The sequence below is a fragment of the Astyanax mexicanus genome, chromosome 1 (genome assembly GCF_023375975.1).
Source record: "Astyanax mexicanus isolate ESR-SI-001 chromosome 1, AstMex3_surface, whole genome shotgun sequence".
NCBI classification, from domain to species: Eukaryota; Metazoa; Chordata; class Actinopteri; order Characiformes; family Acestrorhamphidae; genus Astyanax; species Astyanax mexicanus.
The window spans coordinates 96,830,235-96,851,927 of record NC_064408.1 but is presented as its reverse complement, the minus strand read 5'-3'; the positions used below and the strand labels follow the sequence as shown (position 1 = coordinate 96,851,927).

Sequence of the window (21,693 nt, the reverse complement as noted above, 5' to 3'; positions counted from 1 at the left end):
ATGCATACATACACACAAACTTCTGAAAAGGTTTGAGCACCCTTTTTAAAATAACATGTCAAAATTTGATCTCCTCACTGCAGAATGCAAACATCTACACATCATATTATGCAACTATACAACTTCTGTTTATTTGCTTAATTTTACATGGAAAAAAAAACATAGAAACAACATTCAGATGTATTTTTGTATTTTATGTAAATGTTATAGTATTTTTATCATTTTATTCCAATATGTTAAACCTAGATATAAACCTAGATATATAAATAGTAATTTAGTCTAAAATATGCAGAAAATGTTTATTAAAATAAATATTGTGATTCCTATATACAACTTTTTCACTTACAGCTCTGGGAAAAAAAGAGCCCACTAAAATTGTTAAGTTTCTTTACAATTTACCAGATTGAAAACTGGAAAATAATCAAGAAGTAGATGGATGATCACAAGTCATCAAACCATGCTGACCTGCTTGAATTTTTGCACCATAAATGGCCATAAAAGTTATCCAAAAGCAGTGTGTAAGACTGGTGGAGGAGAACATGCCCAGATGAATAAAAACTGTGATCAAAAACACATAATTATTCCACCAAATATTGATTTTTGAACTCATAAATCTTTATTAATATGAGCTGGTTTTCTTTGCATTATTTGAGGTCTGAAAGCTCTGCATCTTTTTTTTTGTTATTTCAGTCATTTCTAATTTTCTGCAAATAAATCCGGTAAATGAAAATATCTTTATTTGAAATTTGGGAGAAATGTTGCCCGTAGTTCATAGAATAAAACAACAATTCATTTTACTCAAACATTTACCATTAAATAGCAAAATCAGAGAAACTGATTCAGAAACTGAGGTGGTCTTTCCTTTTTTTCCAGAGCTTTATTTATATTTAGACAATCTGCAAAATGTAATTTGAACAGGGGTGCCCAAACTGTTTCATTCAAGTGTATACATACAGTAAATTATTGTACATAAGTACATAAATGAACAATTCCAATTCAGAGACATTTTTTTTTAAATGTCAATTGTAGTGAAACATTTTGTAGATCTTATCTGTAAAAAAATCTAATCAGTAATGTCTTTTTTTTTCAGTTTTATTCATTTTTAATAATTATTCTATAAAAAAGAAAGGGCATTGCCTGTGCTTTTTAAAATGGACTGTTTTAAAAATGGCCCAGTAACAGCATGTGTGTTAGCTTTGTATTGGTCTGCAGTCAGCTGTGTGGAGTGTATGGGGATCTCCAGTCTTTTCAGGAAGGGGGCTTCAGAGGGAAAATGTCTCAATGTGAGCTGGACACTCCCCTCATCCGGGCTTCCCCCTTTAGTCACTCACTGTCTTACAGCTGGACTCATGAACACACACCACACACTCTCTCCACCCCACAAACACACAGGCTCAGACGGGCTGCTCGGTCCAGGGCTGAATGGACGTGAGTAAAGGCTGGCCGCTGGCCCTCAGGAAGGCACTGGTGTGTGCGCTGCAGACCGGGCTGAAGGCTCTGCGTGGGCTTTTCCACAGGCAGCCTCCGAGATTCCCTGGCCCGGCCGTAAGTAGCTCACAGTGGACAGTGATTGGGTGTCTGCCGGTCTCCAGCGCTGACGTGTGCCAAGTGCATGCTGACAGCTATTGGGAGTACTGGGTGATATAGTGCCTGTACTGGTATACAAGTATTGTTATCAGCCAACAGTGCTGATTATTAGATTAGGTATTTATCAGGGCTGATAGAAGGGTATCAATATAAGCTCTCTTTTTGCACATGAATGTTTTTTTTTACATAAGTAAAAATGAAGAAGCAGAATTAGATAAAATGAGTAAACTAATGCTAACTAACTTTTAGCAGCTTTTACAGTGCTATAAAAAGCTTTCATTAGTGTATTTGTAATGGAACATTCTGGAACTAAAGCAACTTTCTACTAACTAAAAGTCAACAGGTTTTTGCACTTTTGCTTTGAAAATAGATAATATAATAATAAATGCTGTGGCATTTCTGTAACAGAACAGCCCAGAGCAATATATAAGCCATATACTCTATTATTAAATTCTGTTGCCTGCATACCGTAATCATACTTACAGTGAAATGCTAGAAAAATATTTTTAGCGCTAACGTGTGTATAAAAGTAAAAATATTGTTTTTTTTTTAATAGAAATATAGAGGTAAGAAATATAGAGATTACAAAATGTGAAAAAATGTGAATAGGATTGACGATACCCCTAATAAGTTCATTTTGAGCTACTTTAAGTTGCTCCCATTTCTGACACAGATGTTCAAATGCAAACATACAGCTTGTCTACTACCTCTTTTTTAGCTGTGGAGCAATGGATCTGCATTCTCTGGAATGATGGTGCTCCATCCAGTACAAAAGCCTTTCCTGATGACAGTTACTCCAACAAAAGCAGGATAAACTGAATGGAACTGAAAGATGAATGGAAAAATACATTTTCAAGATTGTGTGGACATTTTAACATTTTTTATTATTTGTCCACTGGGAATACATCAGAGGTCATGGGTGGTAATGATCGTGACCGGAAGTGTCTGGCAAGAATTGTCCATGCAAACAGACAAGCGAGTCAGGCAGTAATCACAACCACATTCAATACATGAGACCCATGTTCTTTAGGTTCACTGTTCTTTAACAGTGTTCACAAACATCGTTAACATGTTTAGTCTCTGAAAACATGACATATGTTGCATTATACCACAGTTAGTTCCAACCCTGCATTGTGATTGGATAGGAGGCGTTCTGTAAGTGCCATTATTAGATGGTAATGCACTGTAACCGTAATCCATGTCTTACTCCACCACATACAGCTAACCTAGCAATGGTACAGCGCTTACAAGCCAAACAGCACAGCTACAAACAGAGCAGCAATGGAACTATTTTAACTTGCAGAGTGTTTATCACCAAACAGATTGTATTTTTCTCGTCCTCTTTAAATCAAAATCTTTCAATAGACAGTGATAATGGAACTGTGGTATAATCACAATAATACACTAGAAGGTTCTTGCTGTAACATGTAATATTAGCACTGCTGTGCTGCGGTTGTAGGCACTCCCTCTTGTGCAGTATTGCTTAGGTATTTGGGTTTTTTTTTTTTTTTTATCAATCAATTAATATTGCAGCATAATACTGGAATAGGTGAAATTTAGGCCAGCACTGTCCAGAAGTATCAGACGTTTAGTACACGTATCTTATTTTATATATGAATTATACTTGAACTTAATCCTGTTCTGTCAGCTGGATTAAAATTCATTCTAAAAGGACACTGGCATATACAGTGTTGATATGGAATGTGCTCTCTGAATGTCTTTTATCTCATCTGTTTTGCATTCCGGTCACCGCCGCTGACACCATGAGTTCCAGTTATCGCTGTTTAATTGCTGCTGGTTGTTTTGGTGTGAATTCCATAGTGGATGCAGAGCTACTGCAGCCTCATTTATATCATCGAGGTTCGTATGGCATCTCTCCAGCGCTCTGCTGAAGAGAGGAAACCTCGATGCAGAGATCACACACTCATGAGCCCTACGGCTCTTCAGCCCTACAACTAGCTCTCCACGGCATACTTCAAACGCACACATATAGACACACATACACACACACTCCAGAGCCCCACTCACGCTGACTCTCCGAACATTCATAGAATGCAAAATCATCTCTCGCTCTCTCTGGCTCTTACACCACACACACACACACACACACACACACACATAGTTGTGCCGGAATACCTCAGCCAACCCCTGGAACTGTGCTGGATTAAGTTTGTCACAATGAAAAAAAAACCTTAAGCCATTTGAAGATTTGAATATTTAATTTTTTAAAATAAAGCAGCCCAATGTCCTTCTTTTTATTGAATAGAAATGTAATTTACCTACATTTTTTGAAATCTTTTTCATTAAAGAATTAGAATATGTTGAAAGACTTTGAATTGGACAGCTTTTATTACTGGATTAATCATCAAAATAATTGTTTGATTACTTAATTGCTAAGATTTAGTAATGATGGAGCTACTCAGATAATCATCTTTTAATATATAATCTTTTTTTCACTGATTCATAAAAATGTTAATTTCTTAATGTTGGTGGTGTTTTGCAGTCAGGTATGAATAATGCCATTTTTATTCTTTTATCTTGTTTTGCATCTATAAATATTTGATTAATTGTCAAAATAATTGCTTAAATAGTTAGTAATAGTTTATAAAAGTTATAAAAGTTTTTTTTACTGATTAATGTATTTTAGCCTTAATAAGGATATGCTTACACTTATTTTCAGCCCTGAAAATAAAGTTTTAGTTTAAATTGGTTGGCCCTTTTTTTTTTTACAACTTTGTTCACTTGATAAATCAAAAATAATGATTGAAAGATTACCTTGCGACTAATATAACCAATTACTGGTGATCTCACTTTAAAATTCCTTGATATTGGTGTTGTTCTTTGGGCAAGCCCAAATAAGGCCTTGGTTTTATTTTATTGTTGTTGTTGTTTTTTTGTTGTTGTTTTTTTTTTTATCTTGATTGCTTTGACTTTTCACACTGACTACTCACTCAATTAATCATCTCAGTAATTTGCAAATTGCAGTGCATAATGTCTAATAAAATTAAAAGTGACAAATTGAGAATTTTAGCTTAAAGTGAGATATTAATAACAATAACAAAGTTTTCTTATCAGTAAACACACGCGCAAACACACACACACACACACATATACGTACAGTGTTGGAAAACCTCTGTCAACCCCTGGAGTTGTATAACTCCAATATTGAATGTCCAGTGTCTTTAGATGAGAAGGCAGATTAGCTTTGCTGCTGCTGGCGGCTGCTGGGTGCTGTCTGCAGCACAGGTGTTCTTTAATCCTGTGATTAAGAGGTGGGACGTGAACATCCTGGATCGCCACCATCTGTGGGCTGAGTCACAGCTTCTGAAATACCAGTGCGTACACACACACACACAGACACGCACTTACACACAGAGACAAGCGTACACACACTATTTCCACCGGGAGTACAGTCACTGTCCCTCAAACAGACAGCAGTCTAGGATTAAGTGGCACCCGCTGACTTAAACTGTGTTTCCTGTCCGTTTGAGTTTGCAGAGACTTGAACACAAGGCCCTGCTGGTTGTAAAGCAAAGTGTAAATGTCCCCTTAAGCTGCAGTGTTCTGCATGTGGCCCACACTTCAGTTCACACTTCTGTAGATACATAGATATCTTTTAAAAACGTATCATAGCAGCAACAGTATTTGCTATAAAATGTTTTAAAGCAACTATTATGCCTAAAATCAATGTATATAATACCCCCCTTATTTAAATATAGGCAGTCACGTGTCTCTCTGTGCGTCCACAGTTAATCCTGTTGGATGTGGTTTGTCCTTCTTGATGGAATGCTGACATTACCCTGGATACCGTGGCTCTTGATACATCACAAAGACTAGCTGTCTTGGTCACGGATGCGCCAGCAAGGCGTGCACCAACAATTTGTCCTCTTTTGAACTCTGGTATGTCACCCATAATGTTGAGTGCAGTTTCATTGTCCAACCCCTGTACATCACAATACGATATAATTTCAACATATTGCATATTTACCAGCTACCTTTATAAGGATTCAATCATTTTTATGGCAGAAATCAAAAGGCCACTGCCTTATCCAAGTTCCATTCTTTATGACATTTCTTTGCGACATTTTACAGAGATGAGCAACAGCAAGGAAGATTTCACAAGCCCTTGGTGTCAAAACAAAGTTTTTTTTTTTTTTTTAAACCTCTCTTATTTCATCAGGTAATCACTTAAACTGACCTTAAACTTCGTGCTTGCACAATGTTGTGGACTCCCTATATTGGAAGCCTTTAAAAGTGTTGTCACAAAAAAAAAAAATGCAGTATGCATTTTGCAGTATGATTAATTATAATTATAATTATAATTATAAACCTAGGCTGCAATTTAAGGAGGTTAATTCAGAGTTGACCCAGAGGTAATGTAATTAACGTGAAGGACCTGTGTAGGTGAAGAGATCTGCACTTTACAGGCGGTTAAGTGGCATCCATTAACCTCAGCTCTTCTTTCCACACCGAGTTGGACCTGCAAGTGTTGAAACTTCATTTTCATACTGAGGCATTAGTTTCCATTCCGGGTGTGATTAAGACGAGGCGTGAATTCTGCTCAGTGAGAGTCTTGGGGAGGAGCAGGATGATGATGGTGGTGGTGGTGGTGGTGACGGTGGCGGTGGCGGTGGTGGTGGTGACTGCGGCGGTGGTGGTGGTGGGGGCGTGTAAGATGATGCCGTACTGCTTCCTCTCATCCTTTCTTTCTTCCCTCCCTCGCTCCTTCTCTCCTCCCTTGATGTCTGTAATCTGTCCTCAGTGAGGTAGAAGATTCTGTGTGAAATTTGGAGGTGCAAATGCTGCAGCGCATCGCTAAATTCTGGACTACATTGAAGAACAACCTGCAGTTTATTAGCGAGTCCGATCTGTCTTTGCTTTGTTTCCATGTGGAAATGTAATCATCCTAAACGGCGAGCAGACACATGTTGCTTTTTCTCGTCTGTTGGAATTTAGTTTTTCACAAGATTTGATTTGTGGACTTTCTCTCTTCCATGGACTGAAGTTTACTACACAGGAGTGACTGAGAACTATTGTGCTCTCCGGTAGAATAAGCAGTGACCTCCAGTACTCTGGTGAGTGGGTTCAGGCCTAAGGGAGTTCCTCCCCTCATGGCATCATGCTGGCTGTGCTGAGGGATCCAAGTCAGAGCTGCTCTCCCACTTCTCCAGACTCTCACTGGGATGCCCAGGTACTACATAACAATTTTAGGGGAATAATACATGAGAGGGAGTGTTATAACCTGTAATATTACACGTTATAGCACGAAGCTCGAGTGTATTATTGCGAAAATTCCACAGTTCCATTATCACTGTTTATAAAATGTTGAGTTAAAGAGGACAAGAAAATTCAAACTCAGCAAGTTAAAATAGTTCCATTGCTGCTCTGTTTGTAGCTAGGTTGCTAGGTTACCTGTAGGCGGCGAAGTGATACATGGATTGGAGAGCTTTGCTTATGGTGCATTACTGGCTGATAACGGCACTCATAGAACGCCTCTCAGCCAATCACATTGCAGGGTTAGAACTAATTGTGATATAATAAATAATATGAGGTCTGCGTAGCAGAAGCTTGTTAGTATCAGATAGCACTGGTTTACTTGGTTTAAGTATCTGATTTGTACCAACATACAGCCTCTGAGAGGGGTATGTGATGGTATTTGATCATTAAGTGTTACCTCAAAAGACAGCTTGGGAACAGTTTCAACTGTATAAGTTGGGAGGTGTTACTGTAAGTGACTTTTTTTTAGAAACTGGCCAGCATGCTTATGATAAGGTGATGTGAATTTTCAGAGTTGGAGTGAGACCTGATTGGGAGTGCCAGATTGATATCAGATGTTTTGTAGGCACTCCTCAAGTGTCTCATGTGTGTCAGGAATACATTATAAAAGAAGTGCTAGGAGTAGTAATGATTGTGATATTCATTACCATTGATAGGCAGCATTTGACAAGACGTGTCCATGTGAACAGATAAGCGACGCTGATATCTCAAAAGGTCTGTGCCGCATTCTTTACCTTCCACGGGACATGGCAAAAGTCATGTGACATGATGCCAGTTCCCATGACAAATGCCCCATGATCCAAAGGTGTCGAAAGTGTTCACCTTCAATACTCGTAGAAATATCAATACTAGGGTTTAAAATACTTCTGTAGAATTTAAAGTATCAACTCAAATGTTTACTTAAGTTAAAGTGTAAAAGTACTGTTTTTAAGACTACTTACAGTATATAAGTTAAAGTACAAATGCTTAGCCAACCTCTCCCCAAACACATTTTTCTAAAAGCCAGAAAACAGCTTTTTTTAGCTTGAAAACAAGTTGAAATGAAATAGGAGTTAAAAGCCTTTTTTTTAATGTAAGGAGTACAAAGTACAGAGAACTGTGAAAATGAGATTAGAAGTAAAAAGTTGTCTAAAAACGAATTACTCCAGTAAGGTATAAATAACCAACATTTCTAGTAAGGTAACAAATCTGTATTAAGATTTGCTTTGGCGGGCTCTTTGTGCTCCAGCGGGCTAAGAGCTACTGCTGTGATCAGGAGATCACAGGTTCGAATCCTGTTCATGTAGCTTGCCATTGGCTTTGCTTTCTCTGTTTTATTATATATATTATTATATTATTATATAATTGGCCGTGTAAATTGGGGAGAAAATAGGGAAAATGGGCGTTTTTGGATTTTAGACTTGTGGTAGAAATTCATTGCTACCATAGAGTTGATTTATTATTGCTTAAAAATAAAATAAGATAATACATTTTTAAACAAGGCTACTTTGAAGTAAAAAATCTCAAACAAATATGTTGTGGAATCCATGACTTGAAGATTTGAATCTGTTCACAGAGCACAGAAAGACTCAGAATATCTGGCTTCAGCATAGTGTTCCTAATGAAGAGAAGAGTGTTCATCTCAGAGACTAAATTATGCAGAAGAAAAATCAATAGCTTCCTCTTTAGCTGAGTATATATTAGTTTTCCCCTGAACATCAAAACAAGTCTGAATGCTCAGCACTAGTTTGGGGTAATCTATAGGATCTTGTATGTGGTTTTGATGACTGCAGGTTGTTGTCCTGAGGCCTGTTTGTACTTGTTGCCGGCCGGAGCTGGTGTGTAGATGTTTATACCTGTAAACGCCACTGTCCGTTTGTGTCTGACCGCATGACTCTGTGCTTCCAGTGTTGTTTTCATTCTGAGCGTGTGGAGGGAGAACGTTGACTAGTGCGCGCGAGAGAGAGAGAGAGAGAGCGGTGTGTGCTGGGAAACTTCCAGCAGTTTGATGAAAGGCACTTTGTCAACACGCCAACGTGCAGTGACATCATCGCATACTGCGAGGAAGATGGGTGAGAGAGAGGTAGAAAGAGAGATAGATGGAGAGATAGAAAGAGAGAGGTACTGAACTAGAGCCCGGGCGCCAGCTCTTTAGTCACTCTCCTCCACGCCCACTGATGCTGTGATGGAGCAGGAGGATTGGGGGCGGTGTCATGGCAACCGTGTAGGAAGCTGTCCGTCACATGGGCTTTGTGCAGAGTGGTGCTCACTCACACTCACTCTCCTTATCTCTTTTCTCTCTCTTGCACTCTTTTTGCTTTCTTTCTTGCTCCCTCGCCCAGCAGCCCAGTGGTCCGGCAGGTGCTCCAGTGGGGCTGGTCGGGGTTTGACCCCTCGCTGACCCATGGAGCAGGGCCTGGAGTCCCCCGGCAGCCCAGAGAGCGAGTGGGATAGCGCGGGACAGTGCTGTGATGTGCGTGCCGTGGGTGAGACTGAGCGGTTTGGGGTTTATTTTACTACTTCAGGACATGCATGCAGTACATGGTTTCAGGAGATAGGAGCTGTAGTCTCTTTCCGTGACCGGCTGACCGTGCGTGGGGGATTTGGACGAAGAGCTTTTGGAGCATTTGGATTTTTATAGCTCAGAACACAGGCTGATGCGTCATGTTGTCATAACAGTAGCTATAATGCATGGAAAGAAGATCGGATAGATCGCTTTTACGATGTTTTTGAGCTGTTTGTGAGGATCCTCATTAAATGAACATGGAAGACTTGGAAGTGGAATTCTTTTACTTTTTCAAAATTCTCAGCTAAATTTATTTTTGAAGGTGTCAACAAAGTGATTCACAGCAAGTTGATGTAAAATGGTTCATTATAAATGAACTTACTGATTTAAACTAGGAAATTTGATGCTTTTAATACATGAACTCATTGTCAAAAAAACAAATGTTGCATCCAGAAGGAATCAATCAACAGAGATGAAACTTGGTGTGTAGTGATGCCAGACCGCCATGGATTGATTCAGTGACGAGTCTTGCTTTTGTCTAAAGCCCTATCTGGACGGGATTAGTTTCTTAGCGGGTCCTGGGGTAATTTTCTTTTTTATGCGGGGTCCTCTGTGATTTTATTCCAGTCTGGAATGATTATGTATGATTAAGACATCCTCTGAGAAAATTACAGGCTGAATTACCTAATGTTTTTTTGCTGAACTCCGTGGTCCTCCGGTAATTTTAGTCCTGTCCAGATCGACATTTCTGAGTTTCGTCACCTCGCGTTTGATAAAATAGCTATTAATCCACTGTAACATACCATAATTATACTTTAAGTGTGCGTTTCCAGAGAGATCCACGTAAACACAACAGCAAGTGGAATTGGAGGAGCTACTGAATGCGATGTCACGTGACTGAAACAGCAAAGAAACTCTCTGTTTCTCCTCTTTTTAATTGCTGTCCGGATGCAAGAGTTTTATCACTGAGTAGAAGTGTGAAATATTTTTCACAGAAATCGCTCTGAGAAATGAATCCCGTCTGGATAGAGCTTTAGTGGAGATGACTAACAAATCCATATGTGGATCAGCAGTTTGTTTTCACATGTTTCATATGTTCACAAGATGCCAGATCACCTTTGGTCTCCATTACAGGAACTTTGACAGCCCAATGTTACATTAATGGGGTTCTGCAACTAGTGACCTTACCTTTTCTGAATGCACACTTTGGTGAGCTATTCCAACAGGTCAATGTTCTTTCACATACTGCTGTAATCTCAAGAGCTTGCTTTGAAGACACAGAGACTATGCCGTGGCCAGCTGCATCACCGCATGTGTCCCTGACTGAAAATGTGAGAGATGCTATTATAAACAAGAGTTTCCACATATAGTCTTTATCTTGATCCCAAATTGCAATACTAGACTTCCTTCTGGGTGCAACTCTTTTTGCAACATTCTTTCAGAAAAGACCAATGAATCGATAGTTTTTTTGGGTCTAGAAATCAACATTTCATTAAAGGTTTTCGTTTTATTTGTCTAGGAGTTTTTAAAACCCTGGAATGAGTTTTCTCTTTGTAGACCTGGATTACTTTAAGAATGTGTTGATGTTGATGCTAAATTTGTGGTGAAACTTTCATTTTTATGGGCTGTTTTGTTTACAGCACTCTGCATATGATTCATCCACCAGAATTGAATATTTCAAAACCTGCTCAAATAAAAGCAGTGTTATTACATGTAATAGCTTCTCTGAGGTAACTTTAGCCTTTTAGCCTTTGTTTAACACTGCTGTGAGTCATTCGTCTTTTCTCTACAGGAGCCTTTCATATGAATCCACTCTGACATTATTCATATTGCATTGACTGAATCATGAAAATGTGAAAAGTCATTGAAACTGCCTTATTAGAAATAACTAAATGGGCACAAATTGAGGTTCAGATGTAAACAGCTACTTGACTGAGACCTCGGTTTTATCTTTAGCTCTGTAGATTCAATTCCTAATGCTTTATAGTCAGAACAGTTCAAATTGCTACTCTCTCTGTACTGGTGCCTTTTATCTGCGTAACAAAAATGTTGTTTTTGTACCTTGGATGATGCACTATGTAGATCATGGGTGCATCATTCCCACACATTTAATATGCCCCTCATAACATAATTCTAGTAAGAGTCAATAAAGTGTGTTATATGTACTTAGTTTGGGTGGTAATTATGTACACATTTGAACCAAGTAACCAGTGTTAGAGTGAGTGTCTATACTCATTATCTCTCTTTTCTCTCTCTCTCAGGATGAAGTGCCAGTCAAGGAGATCAGCATCACACATCATGTTAAAGAAGGCTCAGAGAAAGCCGATCCACGACAGTTCGAGCTTCGCAAAGTCCTGGGTCAGGGCTCCTTTGGAAAGGTGTGTTCTCTTTTTGTGCGTCTATATATTCTAGTACATGTAAATTCTCAAAGTAAATTACAAGTACGAAACATACTACTTAATAATTTTAAACTTAATTTCTCTTACGATTAATGAATACTTAGTATGATGAATGAAGGATACAGCATTTTTCTTTAGTTCTTTAGCTGCTCAGGTTGCTCAGTTTGTTCAGTGTATGAATTCTCCTTCATGTTGAAGACTTCATGGAGTAGTGTCACGTGACTACACATGCAGTAGTATGTATGGAGTAGTGTCACGTGACTACACATGCACTAGTATGTTTGGAGTAGTGTCACGTGACTACACATACAGTAGTATGTATGGAGTAGTGTCACGTGACTACACTTGCAGTAGTATGTATGGAGTAGTTTTTTGGAGACAAAAAATAATAATCAACAAGATTATGTTGTGTATTTTCACTATGCAAGATTACACTGTTTTTTTGTTACAGCTGTAATATAGACATTCTGGAACATTTTAAAATGGAACATTTCAAATTTTGCACACTTACAAATAAAGGGGGTTCATTGATTGTTAATGCTTTTAAAATGCTGGTCTGCATGATGCATAACCTTACACGATACACACAAGTCCTAAGGTTCCTGGATATAAATGTCTCACTTTAAAAATTGGAATTTGAAAAACATTTAAAATTGTCCAAAAGAAAATTCATGAGAGGGAGTGCAATAAAAATACACAAGGAGTGCTATAATATGTAATATTGGTACGGTCAAAGATACGAAGCCACAGGCCGAGTGCCGAGTTAAAATGGTTCCATTACGGCTCTGTTTGTAGCCGCACTGTTTGGCTTGTAAGCGCTGCATCGTTGCTAGGTTACCTGTATCTGGCAGAGTAAAACATGGAGAGCTTTGGTTACAGTGAATTACCGGCTGATAACGGCACTCATAGAACATCTCTAAGCCAATCACCTTGCCGGGTCAGAACTGTGATATAATGAAAATCTAATCACAGTAAGAACTTTTTCTTCTCCTACTAATTTACACACACAATGTTCTTGTGAGCAGGGCAGTCTGTTTCTTAATGTTTGTTGTTCCTCCCCCTGCTGTCAAAAACATTCAGCGCTAGTGTAAAAATAAAAATTGAGAAACATATAAAAAGCTCAATCACACAGAGTAATTGTTTTTGTGCACAGTCATTCATTTTCCTGAAGATAATCACTCAAATTACACAGTTTCTTTTTTAAGCCATGGTCGCTATAGCTACCGACTCATCTACTCTTAAAACATCAGAGCCATGACTAATTATGTTTCTTGTGGAGTGTCTCTTTTTATTTCTAGGAATAATTTCATCATTTACTAGCAAACAAGGTTTAACACTCTAATGCAGCATAGGGATGTTCACTGGGCTGGTCAAAACATCAGTGTTAGTAGGGCCAGACCCAGCTTCACAGAAAGACTTCAGTTCTTATATCACTTCCTGTGTGCTACATTTTTAGCTGTTCCCAGAAATCATTTAGACTTTTTTAAAAAATGCACAATTGCATTTGAACAATTAAAAAAAAAAAAAACCTTCTGTACTATCATTTTGTCAGATATTTATTTCTGATTTCAAAACTTTTAATCTGGCTTTCAGTTTCATGCTTATACATCTTTAACTATTCAAAGAGTAGTGATCCTGTCAGGATGATCTGCAGTACACAAACCTTTCTGTACAGAAAGGCAGGTAGCATGATGGCAGCATGTAGTAGTTTAGGATAAGATTTTAGCTTTTGGTTAGGTCATCAGACATCTGTTATTTTTATTGTATTGAAAACTACAATATTGTGCTGTAAATTACTACAAGAATGATTAAACCACATCACCATAATGCATCTAAGCGGAATACTATGGAGGACATGTGAGCATAATGTAGAGTAACATTAACAATATGTGGATTACAAATTTAACATCTAAATCTAAATTTCTGCTGTTATTCACTTTTTAACATAATGTGAATCTGGCTATTGTTCTTTGGTTGGTCACAATTCTGTGAGGAATGAACCATTAAAAATACTTTAAAATGACTTGCAGTAGAATCGTTTTTACATTGACTTCCTTTAAAAATTTAGAAGTTTTTTTTCCTTTCTCCTGTAAAATTACAGTTTTGGAGATACCTGTATTTAATTAGAAAGCATTAGAAATCATCCTATTGTACACCTTTCCCCTCTGAGCATGCATGTGTGTATCTCATTGCTGCAGGTGTTTCTAGTAAAGAAGGTAACAGGGCCGGATGCAGGACAGCTCTATGCAATGAAGGTGCTGAAGAAAGCCACACTGAAAGGTAGGTGAACGGGGTTCTGGGTAGGAGAGAGAGAACCTGTGTGAGTGGGGGAGGAACTGGCTGAAAAGAGGAAGCAGCTGTGAGTGTTTGCATGAACTGAAGTTCTAGTTCCCATGGTTTCAACTGTTGCCCTGTGGTTGAATCAGAATGTTTTTGCGTTTTTATTTTTTAAGATATATTTTGTGTGAGTGAGTCATGAGCTGACCTTCTGCATTAACTTCAGCATCAATATGAAATCACAACAGTTTTTCTCAGTAACCTGAGAAAAGGCTCCTCTAGGCTGAGTTGGTTTAGTGCAGCAGTATCACAAAGCCGGTGTAGGTGTTAAATTCAGCTCCACCTGCTGTCTGAAGAAACGGTTGCTGTTACATATACTTTGTAAAGTAAAACTTGTAACTTCATTTGTTGGCCATTTTGTCAGAAACACCTACCACATAAAGTATGTTTATTATTTACTACTTAATACTGTGCTGTTTAATTAGTCACTCAGCGCATATACATTGATCTGCTAGTCTGAGTTTGTTTAATTCTTTATAGTTAGATTTTTAGATTTTGTTTGGTCCACTAGTGTCCACTTGGTCTGCTAAAATTAGTTTGAACGGTTAAAATTAGTTTGAACGGTTAAAATTAGTTTGATCCGCTGGAGGTTTGTTTAGTCTGCTAGAGTTTGTTTGGTGCACGGGAGAAGTGTTTAGTCTGCTTATATTTTGTTTAAGCCTCTTGAATTTGTTTGAATGGTTAGAGTTTGTTTAGGGGATTAACAAAAACACTAACCATGCAAACAAACTCTAGAGGATCAACGAACACTAGTGGACTGAAACCCTTTGTGGACTAGTATTTGTTTGATCCTCAAGAGGTTGTTTGCATGGTTAGTGTTTGATACACTTGCGGTTTGGTTTGGTCTGCTAGCGTGTGTTTGGTTCTCAAGATTTTGTCTGAATGGTTAGTTTATTTGGTCCACTTAGGGTTGTTTGGTCAGGTAGTGTTTGTTGGGTCTTCAGAAATTGAAAACAATTCCTGTTAAAAATACTTTGTAAAGTAAACCTAACTTGTAATTTAATTTGTTGGCCATTTTATCAGATACACCTACCACACTTGTACGTTTGTTTGATATTCTAGACTTGTTTGTTTGATGTACTCTGGGTTTGTTTATTCCACTAGTGTTCGTTTGAGTCTCTAGAAAGTTTTGTTTGATCTGATGGTGTCCACTTGGTCTGCTAGAGTTTGTTTGAATGATCATAGTTTGTTTGGTCTACTGAAGGATCGTTTGGTCAGCTAGTGTTTTGTTTGATCCTGTAGTTTGTTTAAATGGTTAGAGTTTATTTGGTCCACTGGGGGTTAATTTGGCATGATGATGTCCACTTGGTCTGCTAGAGTTTGTTTGAATGGTCAGAGTTTGTTTGGTCCACTGGAGGTCGTTTGGTCTGCTAGAGTATGCTTGAATGGTTAAAGTTTGTTTAGTCCAGTCGGGGTTGGTTTGGTCCTCTAGAATTTTCTTGAATGGTTAGAGTTTGTTTGGTCCACTGGGAGTTTCGTTTGGTCTAAAGGTGTCCATGTGGTCTGCTAGAGTTTGCTTAAATATTTAGAGTTTGTTTGGTCTGGTGGGAGTTTTGTTTGTTCAGATGGTGTCCACGTGGTCTGCTGGAGTTTGTTTGGTCTACTTGGCACTACTATTTGGTCGGCTAGTGTTTAATTGGTCCTCTAGAGTTTGTTTGAATGGCTAGTAAATTTTGTCTGCTAGAGTTTGTTTGGTCCTCTGAAGTGTTTTTCTTCCACCAGAGTTTAAACCTACCTCCCCAAGAGGTCTCAGCCTGCTTGATTGATGGATTTGGGTTTGTTTGTATCTAATCAAACACCCTCTTAATTTATCATTACCCTACTGTTTCCGACTCCAGATCCACTGTATACTGGATGTTTCTGGTTTGCATAGTGTGTGTAAAATCCAACACCACTGTATCTGATACAGGTGTAACATCAAAACACACACATGCGTGACACTGCCATGTTGGTATCTCTGTCTTTTTGAGAATGGTCCACTATTTATATAACATGTGCTCAGCAGTGGTCATTTTCCATTAATGCCCAGGGAGTGTAGGTACAAGGTAGGTTACCTAATAAAGTGATGACTCATTTTAGAAGCACACATGCACATCCTCTTGATCCACGAACACACACCCCAACCCTCCCTGTGGTCTTGGAGAAGGACCGTGGCTCTGATTCTCTCCGCTCTGCATGTTCTTTTCTCTCCTTTATTTAATTAGTCATCCAGTGCCATCTGTGTTATTGTGGCTTGCCAGAACATGAGGGCTCTAGAAGGGTATGCAGGGGCAGTGTTGTTATTTAGGAGTGATTTACTAGAAAAAGAGTGTGTGTGTGTCTGTGTGTGATTTATTTTCATATATTCTCTGGTCAGAAATATCCTGTTTTTGTAAGAAAGCCAAAGCAAAACTGTGCTATCCTACAGGACCAACAACCTGCTTCTGACATTGAGAAGTGGTGGAGTTTAACAGCTAATGGTCGAACAAAAATTCACATTTTAATAACTTCACTCACATTGGATAAAAACACAATATATGGGTGTAGGCCTGTCACAATAAATACATCATCGACTTATCGAACAATAAATGGACATTTAAAATGTTTGTTCACATATATAACAAAAAACAGTATTTTAGCCTGTCATGCTGTAAAAAATATACTATCTAAATCTAATCTAAATCTACTAACTGCAACTATATACCCACAGTGTGGACTGCAGTAGGTAAAGAAAACTATAATTATTAAAGATTTTGTTGTATTTAAAAGGGTATAAATGCTTTGTTATACTGTACTATTATCATAAAGTCAGTGACATTTAAATTTAAATGGTCTTTAAATGACAATAATATTGTTTATCGCAATAATTTCTGAGATGATATATCGTCCACAAAAAAGTGCTATCGTGACAGGCCTATATGGGTGTCCACATTCAGCTTTTTTAGCTTAGTGATGGAGCTACAATGCTAACAGTGCTAATATGCTCTAGAAATCAGTAGTCACCCAAATCCTGTACATTAGATTGGTGGCTTAGTGGTTAGCACATTCGCCTCCCAGTGCTGGGGTCCAACTGGAAGTACGCCTAATGCAAGCTGTAGGCTTGAGGAGTATAAATGCCCAAGCATTAAGCTGTGTAGCAAAAGAACTCTGGTGTTTTCTGGAATGATAATGCTCCATCCAGTACTTTTGGGGTGAATTGGATCAGGTGAGGTGACGTCTTGACCTCATTAAAAGCTACCCTACATGTAGCTGCATACCCTACACCATAGCCTGTGCCGTAGCCTGACTTGCACCTCCCTAAAAATGTAACTATGCGTTGTGCTATGCTGTAGACAGTGACATTTAGACGCTCTTAACAGACGGACATTCTTAACTCTGTTGTTCCTGAATGCAATCAAATCCTCACAGCAGTGTTCCAGATTCTAGCAGAAAGTCTTCCCTGGACAGGAGAGACATTTATTCCAACAAAAACAGGATAAACTCGTTTTTTACTACTTATGATTTCAGAAGAAACTTTGATTAGGTTGGTGTAGATATAGTGTGTGTATGTACAGTTTATGTAAATGAACACTGTATAAAACTCTATGGTGTGTTTTCAGTGCGGGATCGGGTCAGAACTAAGATGGAGCGAGACATCCTGGTGGAGGTGAATCATCCCTTCATCGTTAAGCTGCACTATGGTGAGTTCCATACACATCCAGTCTAAATGATCAGTGGCTCAGAATATTTCTAGCTTTCTGGCTCCTTTTTGTTCTGTTCATCTCTCTCTCTCTCTCTCTCTCTCTCTCTCTCTCTCTCTCTCTCTCTCTCTCTCTCCATCTCTCCAGCATTCCAGACAGAGGGAAAGCTTTATCTGATTTTAGACTTTCTCAGAGGAGGCGATCTCTTCACTCGTCTGTCAAAAGAGGTGACAATAGACAGAACTTACTCTGTGTGTGTGTCTGTGTGTGTGCCTGTGTGTGCCTGTGTGTGTCTGTGCATGTGCGTGTGCCTGTGCGTGTGCCTGCGTGTGTGCCTGTGTCTGTGTGTCTGTTATGGCTGCAACGTTTAGTCAATATAATTGACAATGTTGATTATTTAAATTTGTTGACTACAAATTTCATTGTCGACTAATCTTTTGTAACAGTACAGCATTACACAAAGTGCTGGGAACAAAAACGGGAGATGGGTAAATCCCTCAATTACACAGCTTACACTCAACTTAGTCTGTGTCTCAATGTGCCCAAACACAACAGATATAATACAAATTTATCAATATGTTGACCAATCTACTAATTAAAAAAATAATCATCAGATTATTATTAGCGTCTCTGTGTTCGTCTCCCTGTGCGTCTCCCTGTGCGTCTCTGTGTGCATCTCTGTGTGCCTCTGTGTGTGTCTCTGTGTCTTTTTCCACATAGTAAAGTTTGTGTGCTCGTTCTTCAGGTGATGTTCACAGAGGAGGATGTGAAGTTTTATCTGGCTGAACTGGCTTTAGCACTGGACCACCTGCATGGACTGGGAATCATCTACAGAGACCTCAAACCAGAGAAGTACATTAACACATAACACATTTTAACTACTGAGAGGAAACTTTCCTGAACCTGAGTAAAAAAAGATGTTTTAAAATGTTCTACATTCTCATTTTCTGGTGATGTTGTATCTATGAAAACTTATGAGAATGAAATGTGAGATTTTATGATGCAGTAAATTGTTCTGTATGGCTGGAAGTTTGATTTGAGGCAGCGTTATTCAGTCCCTGAAGCTCCATGCTGTACTTAGTCCTGTTCTGTTCTCTTCTAATCTTTCTCTCACGTGTACACACACACACACACACACACACACACACACTCACTTTTCCTCCATCAGCCAAGGTCAGGACTAAATCATTTTGATGTGTGGTAGAGAGGAAGGCAAGGTGAATGATGAGTGCTATAAAGCCTGTCTGTGCAGTTATGGCTCTCTAGATATAAACAGTTAAAACAAGAATGCAGCAAGATCGTCTGTCTGTCTCTGTCTGTGTGTGTGTGTGTCTGTGTGTGTTGATGGTGGTGGGGGGGTTGTGTGGGTTCCGGAAGCTTTTTCATATACTGTACTTTACTGATGCTTTATAATTTGTGTGGTTTCAGTATCCTGCTGGATGAGGAAGGCCACATTAAGCTGACAGGTTTGTGATTCCAGTTGCTGCTTTTCACTTCTGTCCTCACTAACTGCTGCCATGCTGGGTAGCTGCTGCATCTCTCCTTACAGCAGTGTTACTCAACACTGGTCTAGGAGACACACTCATATTTTGGTGCTTTCTCTGTCCTCAACACACCTGTTTCAGCTACTGTAACTAGCTCATTAATAAAGTTACAGAGGGTGTGTGAAAGCAGTAAACCCTGGTGCCACTACCCTACAGCACCGGTGTATAACATTACTTTCATACAAAACCTTTTTTTTTATTTCACTTTTTGACAGTGTTATTCTAGCGGTTACTTTTACATTGTGTTCATTAGGGGTGTGCCATATCGTATCGTACGCGATAATATCGTCACAATTTTTAAATATCATGAACGATATAATACTCTAAAATAGTGCCATATCACCCATTCCATTTCCCAGTATATATATACTAAAGAAAGATTAAATCTGTCCAGTATCATTTATTTTACTTTAATCCTGGATATATGGAGATATTTGAAGTGCATTATTATTACTATCATGACATTCTGGATCATTGACTTCTGTTACAAATCTGAAAAAAATCTTGTATTTCTTTAATATCTCACTTAGGCGTGTGCAATATTATATTGTATTTTTTTCTTGCAGTGTATTTTTGAAATAATTTTTTTGCATTGTCATATCGCCAAGAGTATCGTTATCGCGAAAATACCATGAAATATCGTGATATTATTTTAGGGCCATATCGCCTACCCCTAGTGTTCATATTTAACAATGATTGGACTAATAGCAATGCCCCAGAATTACTTTCAGTAAAGGACAAAGATTTAATTCTTTAATGAATGTTAATTCTTTCATGCGGATTCTGTGTTTGCTAGGCTTGTTTTGATCTTATCTTATTATTTGAGTCACACATTTGCAACTCAATAAATGACTAACTCTTCCATAAATAAACCTATTTATGAAATATCTAAGTTATCACGTTTTGTATAATTTTGGCTTGATGACACCATACCCATGCGGACTAATATGCTGACTAATGTATGAGACATTGCTTAATGATAGTTTTGGCCAAATTTGCTATTTTTTTTCTTCATTAAAAACCATTCAGTGGTACATACAGGGTTCGTGCAGTCATGAAAAACCTGAAAAAGTCATGGAACATAAAAATAGCAATTTCCAGGCCTGGATAAGTTTTGGAAAAATAAAAATACACAGAAAGTTTTGGAAAAGTCATGGAAATTTGGTCTACAAATCTTTTTCATTTGGGTTACAAAGTGATTTCGGTTATTGATGGAGAAAATCTATTTTGAGTTAACAAATACGTCAGCTCAGAGTTAATTCAGTAATTTAACCCTATACAACGGAGCTCTCAGGATCTGAAACACATTTTATTTTTAAAGATTGTGTATCAGATTCATTTTAGGCCTACTGTAATCAATTTCAATTATAGTTTTAGTTGATTTTTGGCTTATTTGTCACACAATGTCTGCACAGTTTTGAAAATTGTATGGTCATGAAAATTTGCCTTTAAGGCATTGAAATGTATTGGTTTAAAAGTGTATGAACCCTATACATACAAATATAAAAGCTTAGTCTTTTAAAGAAAATATGTAATATTTATTATTATTACTAGGTTTTTACAGTTTAACATTACATCAAATAAAATGACTGCATTTGAATTGTAGTCAATGACCCCTGCTTCCTATCACTTCCGCAGTCAGTATCCGAGTGAGTAATTTACTGTACAATGGACCATTTTATAGTACAGACAAACCTTGTGTGTGTGTTTCAGATTTTGGGCTCAGTAAGGAGTCGATTGACCACGAGAACAAAGCCTACTCTTTCTGCGGCACCGTGGAGTACATGGCTCCAGAAGTGGTCAACCGCAGAGGCCACACCCACAGCGCTGACTGGTGGTCGTATGGTGTGCTTATGGTAAGGGGCGGGACTTTCTGGACAGTCTTCTCTGGCTCTGGTGCAGAAATACTGTCCGCATGATCCTCATTGTTCCTGCTGTTTCTTTCTGTCTCCAGTTTGAAATGCTAACTGGAACACTCCCATTCCAAGGCAAGGACCGAAAGGAGACCATGACCATGATTCTTAAGTGAGTGCTGTTACTGTATCTGTGCTGCCCTGAGAAAGATTTGGCCTGTATTGTGTTTTAAACGCCAGGCTAAGCTTGAGTGGTTCGGGGGATGCTTAGGCAGCAGCTGAATGCCTGCAGCGGGCCGGAAAGCAGCGCAGTAATGGAGAATGTGGCCACGGTTCAGCTGACATTGCTATTGAGCCCCAGCGCCCTACACTTAACCTACACTAAACCTGCAATAAAGGCAAAGCCACTCAAAACACACTGGTTTTAGCTTCTGAAATGGCTTGATGTGAATAAGCTAGCAGTGAGTAATGCTGCTGGTCCCCCTGGCTCGCTGAGAGTGTGTGTGAGTGTGTGTGCGGATAAGCTGAGGTAGTGGGGTTTAGTGGGCTGTC

The 21,693-nt window shown here is 38.6% G+C and overlaps 1 protein-coding gene across 6 annotated transcripts in view; it reads left to right on the top strand.

The window, feature by feature from the left end:
- rps6ka3b (ribosomal protein S6 kinase, polypeptide 3b) overlaps nucleotides 1-21,693 on the top strand; it is a 69,421-nt gene that overhangs the window by 31,903 nt on the left and 15,825 nt on the right. For 4 of the 6 annotated variants that reach the window (XM_007248954.4, XM_007248956.4, XM_007248953.4 and 1 more), the window contains 8 exons: nucleotides 11,611-11,727; nucleotides 13,947-14,028; nucleotides 17,664-17,744; nucleotides 17,892-17,971; nucleotides 18,490-18,596; nucleotides 19,173-19,210; nucleotides 21,002-21,144; nucleotides 21,243-21,313. In XM_007248954.4, coding sequence (XP_007249016.2) covers nucleotides 11,611-11,727; nucleotides 13,947-14,028; nucleotides 17,664-17,744; nucleotides 17,892-17,971; nucleotides 18,490-18,596; nucleotides 19,173-19,210; nucleotides 21,002-21,144; nucleotides 21,243-21,313 — 719 coding nt within the window. Of the gene's footprint in view, nucleotides 1-1,407; nucleotides 1,546-9,197; nucleotides 9,330-11,610; nucleotides 11,728-13,946; nucleotides 14,029-17,663; nucleotides 17,745-17,891; nucleotides 17,972-18,489; nucleotides 18,597-19,172; nucleotides 19,211-21,001; nucleotides 21,145-21,242; nucleotides 21,314-21,693 lie in introns of those variants that run through there. The other 2 variants (XM_007248955.4, XM_007248958.4) reach the window with 2 other exon arrangements.